The 19,120-nt window shown below is 46.5% G+C and overlaps 1 protein-coding gene across 2 annotated transcripts in view; it reads right to left on the reverse strand.

Annotated features, from left to right (window-relative positions):
- Positions 1-19,120, reverse strand: part of colec12 (collectin sub-family member 12) — an 80,132-nt gene that overhangs the window by 43,369 nt on the left and 17,643 nt on the right. Inside the window, exons 2-5 of one of the 2 annotated variants that reach the window (XM_071360624.1) lie at positions 18,515-18,568; positions 7,961-8,083; positions 1,951-2,037; positions 1,502-1,830 (exon numbers count right to left, since the gene is read on the reverse strand). In XM_071360624.1, the coding sequence (XP_071216725.1) occupies positions 1,502-1,830; positions 1,951-2,037; positions 7,961-8,083; positions 18,515-18,568 (593 nt within the window). Of the gene's footprint in view, positions 1-1,501; positions 1,831-1,950; positions 2,038-4,047; positions 4,143-7,960; positions 8,084-18,514; positions 18,569-19,120 lie in introns of those variants that run through there. The other variant, XM_071360625.1, reaches the window with a different exon arrangement.

Consider the following 19,120-nt stretch of genomic DNA (forward strand, 5'->3'; position numbering starts at 1 on the left):
TAAGAATTCCGGCTCTCACAGACCTGTTCGTTTTTCTTTAAGAAGCCCTCCTGTTCTCCACTCATTACCTGTATTAACTGCACCTGTTTGAACTCGTTACCTGTATAAAAGACACCTGTCCACACACTCAATCAAACAGACTCCAACCTCTCCACAATGGCCAAGACCAGAGAGCTGTGTAAGGACATCAGGGATCAAATTGTAGACCTGCACAAGGCTGGGATGGGCTACAGGACAATAGGCAAGCAGCTTGGTGAGAAGGCAACAACTGTTGGCGCAATTATTAGAAAATGGAAGAAGTTCAAGATGACGGTCAATCACCCTCGGTCTGGGGCTCCATGCAAGATCTCACCTCGTGGGGCATCAATGATCATGAGGAAGGTGAGGGATCAGCCCAGAACTACACGGCAGGACCTGGTCAATGACCTGAAGAGAGCTGGGACCACAGTCTCAAAGAAAACCAATAGTAACACACTACGCCGTCATGGATTAAAATCCTGCAGTGCACGCAAGGTCCCTCTGCTCAAGCCAGCGCATGTCCAGGACCGTCTGAAGTTTGCCAATGACCATCTGGATTATCCAGAGGAGGAATGGGAGAAGGTCATGTGGTCTGATGAGACAAAAATTGAGTTTTTTGGTCTAAACTCCACTCGCCGTGTTTGGAGGAAGAAGAAGGATGAGTACAACCCCAAGAACACCATCCCAACCGTGAAGCATGGAGGTGGAAACATCATTCTTTGGGGATGCTTTTCTGCAAAGGGGACAGGACGACTGCACCGTATTGAGGGGAGGATGGATGGGGCCATGTATCGCGAGATCTTGGCCAACAACCTCCTTCCCTAAGTAAGAGCATTGAAGATGGGTCATGGCTGGGTCTTCCAGCATGACAACGACCCGAAACACACAGCCAGGGCAACTAAGGAGTGGCTCCGTAAGAAGCATCTCAAGGTCCCGGAGTGGCCTAGCCAGTCTCCAGACCTGAACCCAATAGAAAATCTTTGGAGGGAGCTGAAAGTCCGTATTGCCCAGCGACAGCCCCGAAACCTGAAGGATCTGGAGAAGGTCTGTATGGAGGAGGAGTGGGCCAAAATCCCTGCTGCAGTGTGTACAAACCTGGTCAAGAACTACAGGAAACGTATGATCTCTGTAATTGCAAACAAAGGTTTCTGTACCAAATATTAAGTTCTGCTTTTCTGATGTATCAAATACTTATGTCATGCAATAAAATGCTAATTAATTACTTAAAAATCATACAATGTGATTTTCTGGATTTTTGTTTTAGATTCCGTCTCTCACAGTTGAAGTGTACCTATGATAAAAATTACAGACCTCTATATGCTTTGTAAGTAGGAAAACCTGCAAAATCGGCAGTGTATCAAATACTTGTTCTCCCCACTGTATATGACTGACTGTGTCGAACACATGTGAATTTCCTTTCTTTTTCAGCTTCAGATCAATGCCTACTTCCTACTTAAAATGTTGTTTTTTACAGATACTAGACCTGTGTCTGCCCCTGCTCCTGGACTTGTCCCTGTAGTCTGTCCTGCAGCCTGGTGGAATCTGTCTGCAGCCCTCCTATTATCCCTCCATATGAGGCCAGGGTAGTGTTGACACTGTGTAGTGAGGCAGTGCTGCTGTCCAGTAAACTCTGTAGGGACGCCTGGCTACTCTGCATGTCCTCTCCTGTGACCTGTAGCTGATTCAGCACAGCACGGTTAGTAGAGGCCCTCTGGGACACGTTGTCTAGCTGGCTCTGAAGCGTTTGGATGTCTGACTTAAAGGTTGAGATATCACTGCTGGCGTTGTCGGCCTTCTCCCCTGTCTGGTCGTCTACATCATCAACAACGACATCAACAACATCATCAACAACAACATAACAACATCATCAAAAACAACAACAACAGTCATAGAGTAACAACAGAATGTCACACTAGCACCCTGAAGACTCACCAAGCTTCTTCAAGTCTGTTTCCACCGCTGTGACCTTCCCACCATAGTTCTGCATCTCTTCTGTCACGTTGTCCACTCGCTGGACCACTAGGACGAAAACAGACAGCCAGTTAGTCAGTCAGTCAGTCAAGTAACCATTCAGCCAATTAGTCAGTAAGGAAACTAGTCAGCCAGCCAGCCAGTCAGTAGGTCAGGTAACTAGTCAGCCAATTCATCAGCCTGCAATTCAGCCAGCTAGCCAGTCAGCAGGTTAGCCAGGTAACCAGTCAGTCAGCCAGCTAGTAAGTCAGCCACCCAGTTAGTCAGCCAGTCAGTCAGTCCGTCATGTAACCAGTCAGCCAGTTAGTCAGTAAGGGAACCAGTAAGACAGCCAGTCAGCCAGCCAGTCAGCCAGGTAACCAGTCAGCCAGTTAATCAGTCAGTCAAGCCAGTAAGGTAACCAGCCAGTCAGTCAGTCAGTAAGGTTACCAGTCAGTCAGCCTGGTAGGTAACCAATCAGCTAGTCAGTCAGTAAGGTAAACAGCCAGTTAGTCAACTAACCAGTCAGACAGTTAATCAGTCAGTCAGTCAAGCCAGTAAGGTAACCAGCCAGTCAGGCAGTCAGTAAGGTTACCAGTCAGTCAGCCTGGTAGGTAACCAATCAGCTAGTCAGTCAGTAAGGTAAAAAGCCAGTCAGTCAACTAACCAGTCAGACAGTTAATCAGTCAGTCAGTCAAGCCAGTAAGGTAACCAGCCAGTCAGTCAGTCAGTAAGGTTACCAGTCAGTCAGCCTGGTAGGTAACCAATCAGCTAGTCAGTCAGTAAGGTAAACATCCAGTCAGTCAACTAACCAGTCAGCCAGTCAGTCAGTCAGGTAACCAGTCAGTCAGCCAGTAAGGTACCCAGCCAGTCAGTAAGTCAGGTAACCAGTCATCCAATTCGTCAGTAAGGGAGTCAGTCAGTCAGCCATTCAGCCAGCTAGCAGATTAGCCAGGTAACCAGTCAGTCATCCAGCCAGTAAATCAGCCACCCAGTTAGTCAGCCTGTCAGTCAGTCCATCAGACAGTCATTCAGGTAACCAGTCAGGTCACCAGTCAGCCAGTTAGTCAGGTAACCAGTCAGCCAGTTAGACAGTAAGGGAACCAGTCAGTCAGTCAGTCAGCCAGTCAGTCAGTTAACCAGTCAGTCAGCCAGTAAGGTAACCAGCCAGTCAGTCAGTAAGGGAACCAGTCAGCCAGTCAGACAGTCTGTCAGTCAGTCAGGTAGACAGTCAGTCAGTAAGGTAAACAGCCAGTCAGTCAGGTAACCAGTCAGACAGTCTGTCAGTCAGTCAGTCAGGTAGCCAGTTAGTCAGTCAGCCAGTAAGGTACCAAGCCAGTAAGTAAGTCAGTCAGCCAGTAAGATAACCAGTCAGTCAGTTCAGTCAGTCAGTCTGTCATCCTGCCAGGTATCCAGTACAACATCCCTCCACTAGTCAGTCAGTAGGGTTGAATGACAGGAACCCGGTTACAGATTTACCAAGATTTATGGTCCCGTTTGGTTCAGTTGGTAGAACATGGGACTTGCAACACTAAGGTTGTGGGTTAGATTCCCACGGGGTTCACAATGCAGGTAGACTTATTATCTCATCATGGTAAATGTTTTCTTGTGACAGGTAGTCCCTACATTTGCTGCAGCATACAGGAGACTATGCTACAGTAATATAAGAACCGAATGAGTGTCTAATGTACACATATCCATCTGGTTTTTGGGGGTTACCCTATTTGTTATTGTAAATAAAAAATTAAAAAATTGCGCCTGCAGAGTTTTAAAACAGCCTATTACTTGAATATTGTTGCATTAAATCAGTGCACGCACAAGCATTCTCTCTGAGTCAATTCCGCATCTACTAAGCTATATGTTTTTTTTTAAATGTCACTATCAGGAACAACAGATAGTCCCCCCCATAAACCTAAAGGAAGTTTGTTCTGAAGTGTCCGTCCTATATCTGAGAAATATAAGAAAGATCAACAAACATGTGTTCTTTTTCTTCTATGTATTCTATGTATTTGGCATTAAACAGTCTCCATATATAGTTTCATGCATTTTTTCAACTGGTAACGGGGAACATTGTGAGACCTGTGGTTGAGTCTTGTGAGGCCTGTGGTTGAGTCTTGTAAGGCCTGTGGTTGAGTCTTGTAAGGCCTGTGGTTGAGTCTTGTGAGGCCTATGGGCGTCCTAGAGCCAAACATGTACATGTTCATGAGAGTCTCATCTTTGCAGAGGTATCATATTAGTCTGTAGCCCAAATTCTTTGGGCGGTACATTCAGAAGTTGTCAGATTGGCTGTATCAATTTCTGATGACTCTCCTGACACTTGTGGAGGTCGTAGAGCAAAACAGTCAAAGGACAGCACAGATAGAGTATACATGTACTGTACAGTGTCCCTGTAGTGGACTTTATTCATTTAAGCCCTTTAACTGCATGTCCAATTCGTGATGGTAAATGCCAATTGTAATATATTGCTATTGGACAGTGTCCATTGGCCGTATGATATATTGCCAGTGTCAACATTTCATACTGCAAATGTCTAATGGACACTGTCCATTTCCAATGTATTTAAGCAGTTATTTACCACCACCAAATAGACAGGCTGAAATCAACCCCAGCAAGTGAGGGAGAGAAAGAAATAGCAGCAATGTAACAGCATGTCCAATTTGTGATAGTAAATGCCCATTGTAATATATAGTTAATCGAAAGTGCCCATTACACATACAATATGTTGCCAACATGTTATACGACATTGGACAGTCTCCAATGTCAATATATATAAATAGGGATTTCCCACAGTGTCCATTGCCAGCGCCAACATATTATACTGCATTGAACAGTGTCGATTTTCAATATATTTGAAAAGGGATTTCCAGTGGAAACATCCTGAATTGGGCAGGCGATATCTCAGTGTGTCACGCCCTGGCCTTAGTTATCTTTGTTTTCTTTATTATTTTGTTTAGGTCAGGGTGTGACATGGGGGATGTATGTGTTTTTCGCTTGTCTAGGGGTTTTGTATGTTTATGGGGTGTTTACTAGTCTAGGTGTTTGTATGTCTATGGTTGCCTAGATTGGTTCTCAATTAGAGGCAGCTGTTTATCGTTGTCTCTGATTGGGAACCATATTTAGGCAGCCATATTCCGTTGGGTATTTCGTGGGTTATTGTCTATGTATTGGTTGCTTGTGTCTGCACTTTATATATATAGCTTCACGTTTGTTTTGTTGTTTTGATTAGTTTTTTTAAGTGTTCTTCGTTTCGTGTTAAATAAATAGAAGAATGTATTCGGATCACGCTGCGCCTTGTTCCTTCTCTCTTCCTCCATACGACGAACGTGACAGAATAACCCACCACAACCGGACCAAGCAGCGTGAAAGGAAGGAACAGCGCTTTGTGGAGCAATGGACTTGGGAGGAAATATTAGACGGCAAGGGACCATGGGAACAGCCGGGTGAATATCGCCGCCCCAAGGCAGAGCTGGAGGCAGCGAAAGCCGAGAGGCGGTATTATGAGGAGCTAGCTCGGCAGCGCGGCTGGAAGCCTGAGAGGCAGCCCCAAAAATGTATTGGGGGGGGCACACGGGGAGTGTGGCGAGTTCAGGTAGGAGACCTGCGCCAACTTCCCGTGCTTACCGTGAGGAGCCGAAGATGGAACCAGAGCCAGTCGGGGTGGAATTGGAGGTGAGCAAGGGGAGTGAAACAGAGACTGTGAAGGAATTAATGGGGAAATTGGAGGAGAGTGAAATGAGGGAGTTGCTGTGTTGGTGCATGAGACACGACATCCGCCCGACGGAGCGTGTCCGGGATTTGAAGTTACCTGAGTCAGCTCTCCATACTCGTCCTGAGGTGCGTGCTAACCGTCTGGTAATGACAGTGCCAGTCCCATGCACCAGGCCTCCTGTGCACCTCCCTAGTCCTGCACCTCCTGTGGCAGCCCCACGTACTAGCTCTCCTGTGGCAGCCCCACGCACCAGCTCTCCTGTGGCAGCCCCTCGCATCAGTCCTCCGGTGCCGGTGCCGGTGCCACGAACCAGGCCTCCAGTTCCAGCACCCCGCACTCGCCTTGAGGTACGTGTCCCCAGCCCAGGACCACCAGTGCCGGTACCACGCACCAGGCATCCAGTGCGCCTCCAGAGCCCTGTACGCCCTGTTTCTCCTCCCCGCACTCGCCCTGAGGTGCGTGTCCTCAGCCCAGGACCACCAGTGCCGGTACCACGCACCAGGCATCCAGTGCGCCTCCAGGGTCCAGTATGCCCTGTTCCTGCTCCCCGCACTAGCATTGAGGAGCTTGTTCCCAGCCCGGTAACACCAGTTCCGGCACCACGCACCAGGCCTACTGTGCGCCTCCAGGGTCCAGTATGCCCTGTTCCTGCTCCCGTCTGTACAGCGCCGCCTGAGTTGCCCGTCTGTCCAGCGCCGCCTGAGCTGCCCGTCTGTCCAGCGCCGCCTGAGCTGCCCGTCTGTCCAGCGCCGCCTGAGCCGCCCGTCTGTCCTGAGCCGTCAGAGCCGCCCGTCTGTCCTGAGCCGCTAGAGCCGTCCGCCAGTCAGGTGCTGCCAGAGCCGCCCGCCAGTCAGGAAATGCCAGAGCCGCCCGCCAGTCAGGGGCTGCCAGAGCCGCCCGCCAGTCAGGAGCCGCCAGAGCCGCCCGCCAGTCTGGAGCCGCCAGAGCCGCCCGCCAGTCTGGAGCCGCCAGAGCCGCCCGCCAGTCAGGAGCCGCCAGAGCCGCCCGCCAGTCAGGAGCCGCCAGAGCCGCCCGCCAGTCAGGAGCCGCAAGAGCCGCCCGCCAGTCAGGTGCTGCCAGAGCCGCCCGCCAGTCAGGAGCTGCCAGAGCCACCCGCCAGTCAGGAGCTGCCAGAGCCGCCCGCCAGTCAGGGGCTGCCAGAGCCGCCCGCCAGTCAGGAGCCGCCAGAGCCGCCCGCCAGTCCGGAGCCGCCAGAGCTGCCCGCCAGTCAGGAGCCGCCAGAGCCGCCCGCCAGTCAGGAGCCGCCAGAGCCGCCCGCCAGTCAGGAGCCGCAAGAGCCGCCCGCCAGTCAGGTGCTGCCAGAGCCGCCCGCCAGTCAGGAGCTGCCAGAGCCGCCCGCCAGTCAGGAGCTGCCAGAGCCGCCCGCCAGTCCGGAGCTGCCTTTCAGTCCGGAGCTGCCTTTCAGTCCGGAGCTGCCCGTCAGTCCGGAGCTGCCCCTCAGTCCTGAGCTGTCCTTCAGTCCGGAGTTGCCCGTCAGTCGGAGTTGCCCGTCAGTCGGAGCTGCCCGTCAGTCCGGAGCTGCCCGTCAATCCGGAGCTGCCCTTCAGTACGGAGCTGCCTTTCAGTCCTGAGTTACCCCTCAGTCCGGAGCTACCCCTCAGTCCGGAGCTACCCCTCAGTCCGGAGCTACCCCTCAGTCCGGAGCTACCCCTCAGTCCGGAGCTACCCCTCAGTCCGGAGCTACCCCTCAGTCCCGAGCTGCCTTTCAGTCCGGAGCTGCCTTTCAGTCTGACCCAGGACACTAACTCTAATCCCAACCCTGACCCAGGACACTAACTCTAATCCCAACCCCGACCCCGGACACTAACTCTAATCCCAACCCCGACCCCGGACACTAACTCTAATCCCAACCCCGACCCCGGACACTAACTCTAATCCCAACCCTGACCCAGGACACTCCTGTGTGTTTAGGGTGCTATTTAGAGTAGGGTCTACTAACCGGGTTATTAACTTGGACTGTCACCCAACCTGGTGAAATAAAGACAGACAGATAGACATACAGACAGATAGATATACAAACAGATAGACATACAGACAGATAGACAGATAGATAGACAGATAGATATACAGATAGACAGACAGACAGACAAACACATAGATAGACAGATAGATATACAGACATAGACAGACAGATAGATAGATAGATAGACACATAGACAGACAGATAGATATACAGACACATAGACAGACAGATAGATAGATAGATAGACACATAGATAGACAGATTGATATACAGACACATAGACAGACAGATAAGCATACCTTTATGTCCGAGCAAAACCAGGGCAATGGTGAGCAGGGCACATAGTACATAGAGCAGAGCTATAGCAGCTCTCAGAGCCCAGTCAATCTTACACTTGGTGCATTCAGGGCCTTCCTGGATCCCTGGAAATATAAAACACAACACACAACCATTACAACACACAACCATTACAACACACAACTGTTACAACACACAACACACAACCATTACAACATACAACCATTACAACACACAACCATTACAACACACAACACACAACCATTACAATACACAACCATTACAATACACAACAATTACAACACACAACAATTACAACACACAACACACAACCATTACAACAAACAACCATTACAACACACAACACACAACCATTACAACACACAACCATTACAACACACAACCATTACAACACACAACACACAACCATTACAACACACAACCATTACAACAAACAACCATTACAACACACAACCATTACAGCACACAACCATTACAACACACAACCATTACAACACACACACACACAACCATTACAACACAAAACACACAACCATTACAACAAATAACCATTACAACACACAACCATTACAACACACAACTATTACAACACACAACACACAACCATTACAACACACAACCATTACAACACACAACCATAACAACAAACAACTATTACAACACACAACACACAACCATTACAACACACAACAATTACATACACACACAACCATTACAACACACAACAAACAACCATTACAACAAACAACCATTACAACACACAACCATTACAACACACAACTATTACAACACACAACCATTACAACACACAACCATTACAACACACAACTATTACAACACACAACTATTACAACACATAACACACAACCATTACAACACACAACCATTACAACACACAACCATTACAACACACAACCATTACAACACACAACAATTACAAACACACACACACACAACCATTACAACACACACACACACAACCATTACAAAACCATTACAACACACAACAAACAACCATTACAACACACAACCATTACAACACACAACCATTACAACACACAACCATTACAACACACAACAATTACAACACACACACACAACCATTATAACACACAACCATTACAACAAACAACCATTACAACACACAACCATTACAACACACAACAATTACAACACACACACAACCATTACAACACACAACCATTACAACAAACAACCATTACAACACACAACCATTACAACACACAACTATTACAACACACAACACACAACCATCACAATACACAATCATTACAACACAAAGCACACAACCCTCACAACACACAACCATTACAACACACAACCATTACAACACACAACACACAACCATTACAACACACAAACACTACAACACACAAGACACAACCATTACAACACAACTATTACAACACACAGCCATTACAACACACAGCACACAACATACAACAATTACAACACACAACACACAACCATTACAACACACAACTATTACAAACACACAACTATTACAAACACACAACATACAACCATTACAACCATTACAACACACAACCATTACAACACACAACCATTACAACACACAACTATTACAACACACAACACACAACCATTACAACACACAACCATTACAACACACAACACACAACCATTACAACACACAAACACTACAACACACAACACACAACCATTACAACACAACTATTACAACACACAGCCATTACAACACACAGCACACAACATACAACAATTACAACACACAACCATTACAACACACAACTATTACAAACACACAACTATTACAAACACACAACATACAACCATTACAACCATTACAACACACAACTATTACAACACACAACACACAACCATTACAACACACAACACACAACCATTACAACACACAACTATAACAGCACACAACATACAACAATTACAACACAAAACAACACACAACCATCACAACACACAACCATTACAACACACAACCATCACAACACACAACCATTACAACACACAACCATTACAACACACAACCATCACAACACACAACCATCACAACACACAACACACAACCATTACAACACACAACCATTACAACACACAACCATTACAACACACAACAACAAACAACACAACCATCACAACACACAACCATTACAACACACAACCATTACAACACACAACCATCACAACACACAACCATTACAACACACAACCATCATGGTCCCGTGTGGCTCAGTTGGTAGAGCATGGCGCTTGCAACGCCAGGGTTGTGGGTTCATTCCCCACGGGGGGACCAGGATGAATATGGATGAATATGTATGAACTTTCCAATTTGTAAGTCGCTCTGGATAAGAGCGTCTGCTAATTGACGTAAATGTAAATCACAACCATTACAACACACAACCATTACAACACACAACCATTACAACACACAACCATTACAACACACAACCATTACAACACACAACACACAACCATTACAACACACAACCATTACAACACACAACCATTACAACACACAACACATACAGCTATTTGGGGCAGCAGGTAGCCTAGTGGTTTGAGCGTTGGGCCAGTAACCCAAAGGTTGCTGGATCGAATCCCCGAGATGACAAGAAAAAACCTGTCGTTTATGCCCCTGAACAATGCAGTTAACCCACTGTTCACCGGTAGGCCATCATTGTAAATAAAAGTTTGTTCTTAACTGACTTGCCTAGTTAAATAAAATTTAAAAAAAATATTACAACAAACAAACATTACAACACACAACACACAACCATTTTAATACACAACCCAAATAATTTTCCAATCCTTTAGTTTTGAACAGAACCATTTTATTATTTTGTTTGGTTCCACTTTCCCAACCAGCAAAATAAAGTTCTGAACTGGTTCAAATCAAATCAAAAAAAGGACTGGATTATATGGTTCCTTCCTGTTCCTTTTTAAACCTCTGAAATAAAGAACATTATAGATTAAGGTCATTAAATGACTTCACCAATCAGTGCAGAGAGAGCAGCTTGCTATGGAGAGATTAACTTCACTCGGATAGGGGGCAGCATTTTCACTTTTGGATAAATAGCGTGCCCAATTTCAACTTCCTTCTACTCATCCCCAGAATATAAGATATGCATATTATTAGTAGATTCGGATAGAAACCACTCTGAAGTGTCTAAAACTGTTTGAATCATGTCTGTGAGTATAACAGAACTTATGTAGCAGGCAAAACCCCGAGGACAAACCATTCTGATTTTTTTGGGGGGGCTCACTGTCTGTTCAATGATATTTCATTGGGATACTAGATTTCTAAGTGACTTGTTTGCAGTTCCTACCGCTTCCACTGGATGTCACCAGTCTTTGGAAATTGGTTGAGGTTATTCCTTTGTGTAATGAAGAAGTACGGCCATCTTGAATGAGTGTCATTTGAAGTGTACTTTTTGAGAGAGGCGCATGACTCGAAAAGTAGCATCAGTTTGTTGTCTTCATGTATTGAACACAGATAGTCCCGTCTTCAATTTGATCGATTATTAACGTTTAAAAATACCTACAGTTGTATTACAAAAGTAGTTTGAAATGTTTTGGAAAAGTTTACACGTAACTTTTGAGATATTTTGTAGTGACGTTGCGCAAATTGGAAGCTGTTGCTTTCTGGATCAAACGCGCCAAAAAAATTGACATTTTGGAAATATATGGATGGAATTAATTGAACAAAAGGACCATTTGTGATGTTAATGGGACATATTGGAGTGCCAACAAAAGAAGCTCGTCAAAGGTAAGGCATGATTTATATTTTATTTCTGCGTTTTGTGTTGTGCCTGCAGGGTTGAAATATGCTACACTCTCTTTGTTTACTGTTGTGCTATCATCAGATAATAGCATCTTATGCTTTCGCCGAAAAGCCTTTTTGAAATCTGACATGTTGGCTGGATTCACAACGAGTGTAGCTTTAATTTGGTATCTTACATGTGTGATTTAATGAAAGTTAGATTTTTATAGTAATATATTTTAATTTGGCGCGCTCCATTTTTCTGGATTTTGGCCAAGTGGGACGCTACCGTCCCACCTATCCTAGAGAGGTTATTAAGTGATTACATCTGTAAAGGAAAGTTGTTAAGAGCAAATGGTTTAATCATAATGGTAGACAATCCCTTAGTAAACTTTTGGACAAAATTGTGTTTTACCAGATACAATGCTATTTCACAATAAACAAATGAACAAGAGATTTTCAGCCCACTTATAGGGAGGGCATTCAACATGTACGGCTCTTATACAAATGACTGATGATTGGATGAGAGAAATTGCCAATAAAAAGCTTGTGGAAGCTGTTTTCTTAGACTTCCGCTCAGCTTTTGACATTATCAATCATAATCTGCTGCTGGAAAAAGTTATGAGTTATGGTTTTACATCCCCTGCTATATTGTGGATCAAGGTTTACCTGTCTAACAGAACACAGAGGGTGTTCTTTAATGGAAGCCTCTCCAACATAATCAGGCATTCCCCAGGGTAGCTGTCTAGGCACATTTACTTTTTAAAATCCTTACTAACGACATGCCCCTGGCTTTGAGTAAAGCCTGTGTGTCTATGTATACAGAGGACTCAACACTATACACATCAGCTACTAATGCAAGTGAAAGCAGTGCAACACTTAAAGGAACAGTCAACTTAGTGTATGTAAACTTCTGACCCATTGGAATTGTGATACAGTGAAATAATCTGTCTGTAAACAATTGTTGGAAAAATTACTTGTGTCATGCACAAAGTAGATGTCCTAACCGACTTGCCAAAACTATAGTTTGTTAACAAGAGATGTGTGGATTGGTTGAAAAACAAGTTTTAATGACTCCAACCTAAGTCTATGTCAACTTCCGACTTGAACTGTATAAACCTCCATCACTCCAGTATCCCTGTCCCCTTCCCCCAATACATATCTATCTCTATCACTCCAGTATCCCTATCAACTTCCCCTATACATATCTACCTCCATCACTCCAGTATCCCTGTCCCCTTCCCCCAATACATAACTACCTCCATCACTCCAGTATCCCTGTCCCCTTCCCCCAATACATAACTACCTCCATCACTTCAGTATCCCTGTCCCCTTCCCCCAATACATAACTACCTCCATCACTTCAGTATCCCTGCACATGTAAATATGGTAATGAGCTGTATACAGCCATAAGCAAACAGGAAAATGCTCATCCAGAGTGAGAGGAGGTCTGGACTTGGGCACACTCGTTCATCTGCCGCTGCTCGTCCATCTCCGAAGGAATCCGGAAGTCCCTGTATTTCTGAGAAGACCCGAAGCCACCCGAGTTCCATTAAGAATCATCGCGATGTGTGAGTCAGATACATCGGAACCTATGCAACTGGGCAGAGCTAGATTATCGCATAGGGAACGTTCACATAGGCTAAGTTCCTACAGTTGTCTGTACTGTGGGGCTGCGGGACGTTATATAGCCACCTGCCAAGTTAAGAGACCTATTTCTGTAGTAGGTACAAGTACTCTGGTGAGCCAGACTGGGAGTCCTCTAAATCCCATCAACCGCACCCCCTTTTTTGTGGTGCTGCTGTGGGGAGACCAGTCTAAGTCTCTCCGAGTGCTCGTTGACTCTGGACGCTAGCCTAGTTTCTGAATTAGGCATCCCCACTCAACTCCTCTCTGTTCCCATGGATGCTAGAGCACGGGACGGCCACTCCATTGGTAGAGTTACCCACAGCATTGTTTCTGTTAATCTGCAGTTTTCAGGAAATCACAGTGAGGCTATACAGCTTCACTTCATTGAGTCCCCCCATGTTCCTGTTGTTTTGGGATTTTCTTGCCTCCAAAAACACAACCCCGTTATTGACTGGACCACGGGTTCAATCCTGGGTTGGAGTCCATTCTGCCATTCCCATTGCCTCAAAGCAGCGCAGCCTTCCCCGAGACGGCCTCCTCAGGGCTTTAGCCAAGCCTCGGGTTTCTCTGCCATCTCCACCCAGTAGCATAACCTCCTGGAGGTCTTCAGAAAGGCACGGGCTACTTCTCTTCCCCCGCATTGTCCCTACGATTGACATTATGAGTAGCTGGTCATGCCGTTTGGACTCACCAACGCCCTCCGCGATCTTCCTGGCCCTGGTAAAACGATGTGCTCCGGGACATGTTAAATCATGTCATGTTTGTCTACCTCGATGATATCCTGTTAATTTCCCATTTTGCCCAAGAACACATCCTCCATGTTCGACTTCAGCGCCTCCTGGAGAACCAGTTATTTGTGAAAGCGGAGAAATGCGAGTTCCACCGTTCTACCCTCTCCTTTCTGGATATGTCATCGCTGAAGGAAATGTCCAGATGGACCCGGAAAAGGTGAAAGCAGTAGTGGATTGGCCCCAACCTACTTCCAGGGTGCAGCTACAACGTTTCCTGGGGTTTGTCAATTTCTACCGCCGTTTCATTCGAGACTACAGCATCTTAGCAGCCCCCCTCTCGGCACTCACCTCTCCAAAGATACCGTTCACAGTATCCAAAGATACCGTGGTTGACAGAGCATTTGTGGACCTGATGCATCAGTTCACTACAGCCCCCATCCTCATCCATCCGGACCCGTCCTGTCAGTTTGTGGTTAAGGTCGATGCTTCTGATGTTGGGGCTATCCTGTCACAGAAATCCATGCAGGACCAAAAGCTCCATCCCTGTGCCTTCCTGTCCCATCATCTCAACTCTGCAGAAAGAAACTATGACATGGGTAACCGATAACTTCTGGAGGTCAAGATGGCACTGGAGGAGTGGAGACACTGGCTGGAGGGAGCAGAACATCTGTATTTGGTTTGGACCGACAAGAAGAATTTGGAATATCTCTGCACAGCCAAGCGCCTCTGTTATTCACCAGGTTCAACTTCACCAATTCCTATCGCTCAGGATCAAAGAATGTTAAACCTGACGCCCTCCCTCGCCTGTACAGTCCCGCTGCCACAGCCTCTGACTCCGAGACCATCCTCCCTACCTCATGCCTTGTGGCTGCTGTAGAATGGGATATTGAGACTCTGGTCCACAAGGCACAACGTTCCCAGCCTGCCCCTGGAGGGTGCCCATCTAACCAGTTGTTCGTTCCTAATTCAGTCCTGAAATGCGCTCATTCTTCCAGGTTTACCTGTCATCCGGGTTCCCTGGACTTCCTCCGACAACGTTTCTGGTGCCCACAATGGTTCCTGACGCCTCTGCCTTCGTCGCTGCATGTACCGTTTGTGCTCAGAATATGACTCAGCGCCAAGCCCCTTCCAGCCTCCTTCAGCCACTACCTGTCCTTCATCATCCCTGGTCCCATATCTCCCTAGACTTGGTCACTGGGCTCCCTCCGCTGGATGGCAACGCCGTAATTCTGATGGTAGTGGATCGGTTTACCAAGGCCGCCCATTTCATCTCTCTCCCCAAACTACCCTCTGCCAAAGAAACTGCCCACCTCATGGTGCAGCTCTTCTTCAGGATCCACGGACTCCCAGTGGACATGGTCTCCGACCAGGATCCTCAGTTCTCGTCTCAGTTCTGGAAGGCGTTCTGCAACCTTATTTGGTCATCGGCCAGCCTGTACTCCGGATTCCATCCCCAATCCAATGGCCAGTCAGACTGAGCAAACCAAGACCAGACCTGAACACAACCTTAATAAGATGCCTCGTCTCGACCAACCCCACTACCTGGAGCCGACAACTGGTCTGGGTGGAGTATGCCCAGAACACTCTTCCCTGTTCGGCCACGGGACTCTCCCCTTTTGAGTGCTCCATGAGGTATCAGCCTCTGCTCTTCCCAGAACAAGAGAAGGAAGTCAACATCCCCTCGGCCCAGATGTTCGTCCGCCGCTGTCGGCGTACCTGGAGAAGAGCCCGGGCAGCGCGTCTCAAGACCAACTCCAGGTATCGTCCACAAGCAGACCACCGCCGAACTCCAGCTCCTCGCTAGAGGGTATGAATATATACACGGGACCTGCCCATTTGGGTGGAGTCCCGTAAACATTCCCCCCATTTCATTTGCCCTTGCCCCATCTCTAGAGTCCTTAGTTCCACTGCTGTTCGCCTTTTGTTACTCTGTACCCTCCGTATTCACCCTACTTTCCATGTGTCTAGGATTAAGCCCGTGTCACAGCCCTTTGTCTTCTGTTTCCAGGCCCAACCCTCCGCTCCTTGTCATCGATGGCCATTCGTCGTACACGGTGAGACGCCTCCTGGGTGTTCGACCGTGGGGCAGTGGTTTCCAGTACCTGGTTGACTGGGAGGGTTGTGGCCTGGAGGAAAGGTGCTGGGTCCCCGCTAGAGACATTCTGGACCCAGTCCTCATCGCCGACTTCCACCGCCGGCACCCCGGTTAACCAGGTATGCGCCCAGTTAGGACGCCGGTGGCGCCCCAAAAGGGGGGTACTGTCACACCCTGATCTGTTTCACCTGTCCTTGTGCTTGTCTCCACCCCCTCCAGGTGTCAACCATCTTCTCCATTATCACCTGGGCATTTATACCTGTGTTTTCTGTCTGTCTGTGCCAGTTGGTCTTGTTTTGTCAAGTCAACTAGCGTGTTACTCCGTGCTCCTGCTTTTTCCTTTTCTCTGATTTTTGCTAGTCCTCCCGGTTTTGACCCTTGCCTGCCTTGACTCTGAACCCGCCTGCCTGACCATACTGCCTGCCCTGACCTCGAGCCTGCCTGCCACTCTGCACCTCCTGGACTCTGACCTTGTTATGATCTTTTGCCTGTCCACGACCATTCTCTTGCCTGCCCCTTAGATACTAATAAATATCAGAGACTCGAACCACCTGCCTCTCCTTATCTGCATCTGGGTCTTGCCCTGTGCCTTTATACCATAACCCTAACCACTATAACCACTATAACCACTATAACTATAACCACTATAGCCCTAACCACTATAACCCTAACCACTATAACCCTAACCACTATAACCACTATAACCATTATAACCCTAACCACTATAACCACTATAACCATTATAACCCTAACCACTATAACCACTATAACCACTATAACCCTAACCACTATAACCACTATAACCCTAACCACTATAACCACTATAACCCTAACCACTATAACCACTATAACCACTATAACCCTAACCACTATAACCCTAACCACTATAACCACTATAACCACTATAACCACTATAACCCTAACCACTATAACCACTATAACCCTAACCACTATAACCACTATAACCACTATAACCACTATAACCACTATAACCCTAACCACTATAACCCTAACCACTATAACCCTAACCACTATAACCCTAACCACTATAACCCTAACCACTATAACCACTATAACCCTAACCACTATAACCACTATAACCCTAACCACTATAACCACTATAACCACTATAACTATAACCACTATAACCCTAACCACTATAACCACTATAACCCTAACCACTATAACCACTATAACCACTATAACCCTAACCACTATAACCCTAACCACTATAACCCTAACCACTATAACCCTAACCACTATAACCCTAACCACTATAACCACTATAACCACTATAACCCTAACCACTATAACCCTAACCACTATAACCACTATAACCACTATAACCCTAACCACTATAACCCTAACCACTATAACCATTATAACCCTAACCACTATAACCACTATAACCCTAACCACTATAACCACTATAACCACTATAACCACTATAACCACTATAACCACTATAACCACTATAACCACTATAACCCTAACCACTATAACCACTATAACCACTATAACCCTAACCACTATAACCATTATAACCCTAACCACTATAACCACTATAACCCTAACCACTATAACCACTATAACCCTAACCACTATAACCACTATAACCACTATAACTATAACCACTATAACCCTAACCACTATAACCACTATAACCACTATAACCACTATAACCCTAACCACTATAACCACTATAACCCTAACCACTATAACCACTATAACCACTATAACCCTAACCACTATAACCACTATAACCACTATAACCCTAACCACTATAACCACTATAACCCTAACCACTATAACCACTATAACCACTATAACCCTAACCACTATAACCATTATAACCCTAACCACTATAACCACTATAACCCTAACCACTATAACCACTATAACCACTATAACCCTAACCACTATAACCATTATAACCCTAACCACTATAACCACTATAACCACTATAACCCTAACCACTATAACCATTATAACCCTAACCACTATAACCACTATAACCCTAACCACTATAACCCTAACCACTATAACTATAACCCTAACTATTATACCCCTAACCAGCATAATCCGTAAGTGAAAGCATTTGCACATTTCTCAAAAATTCCTCCACGTGAGGAAGTATTTTGAGGGGCCACTTTTCTCTTTTTGGGTGGACCTTAACATTGAGCAGACCCAGAACCCTCCCCCACCATCTAATCCCCCCCTTCTCCCTCCTCCCTTCCCTTTTGTTAGGCTGACGTAGCAACCGTGAGTATGTTTCTAACAGTAACCGACTACTCACCAAACCTCTTGTATCCAAACGACTGCACCTCCTCCTCATCAGCAAGCAGTTCGTCTGTGAGGAGAAAACACAAGTTAAGTAACCAGAGTCATACAGACCAGAGCAACAATTCTGACCCATTGAAATAACAGGCATTACAACTGACCTGTTCAAATAACAGGCACCACAACAGACCTCAGACCTGTTCAAATAACAGGCACAACAACAGACCTCAGGCCTGTTCAAATAACAGGCACCACAACAGACCTCAGACCTGTTTAAATAACAGGCACCACAACAGACCTCAGACCTGTTTACAAGGTAGGTGAGACTGACTAGTGGAAGAGGACAGGGTAGGGATGACTGACTAGTGGGAGAGGACAGGGTAGGGGGGACTGACTAGTGGGAGAGGACAGGGTAGGGGGGACTGACTAGTGGGAGAGGACAGGGTAGGGGGGACTGACTAGTGGGAGAGGACAGGGTAGGGGTGACTGACTAGTTGGAGAGGACAGGGTAGGGGTGACTGACTAGTGGGAGAGGAAAGGGTAGGGATGACTGACTAGTGGGAGAGGACAGGGTAGGGGGGACTGACTAGTGGGAGAGGACAGGGTAGGGATGACTGACTAG

Source organism: Salvelinus alpinus, chromosome 23 (genome assembly GCF_045679555.1).
Source record: "Salvelinus alpinus chromosome 23, SLU_Salpinus.1, whole genome shotgun sequence".
NCBI classification, from domain to species: Eukaryota; Metazoa; Chordata; class Actinopteri; order Salmoniformes; family Salmonidae; genus Salvelinus; species Salvelinus alpinus.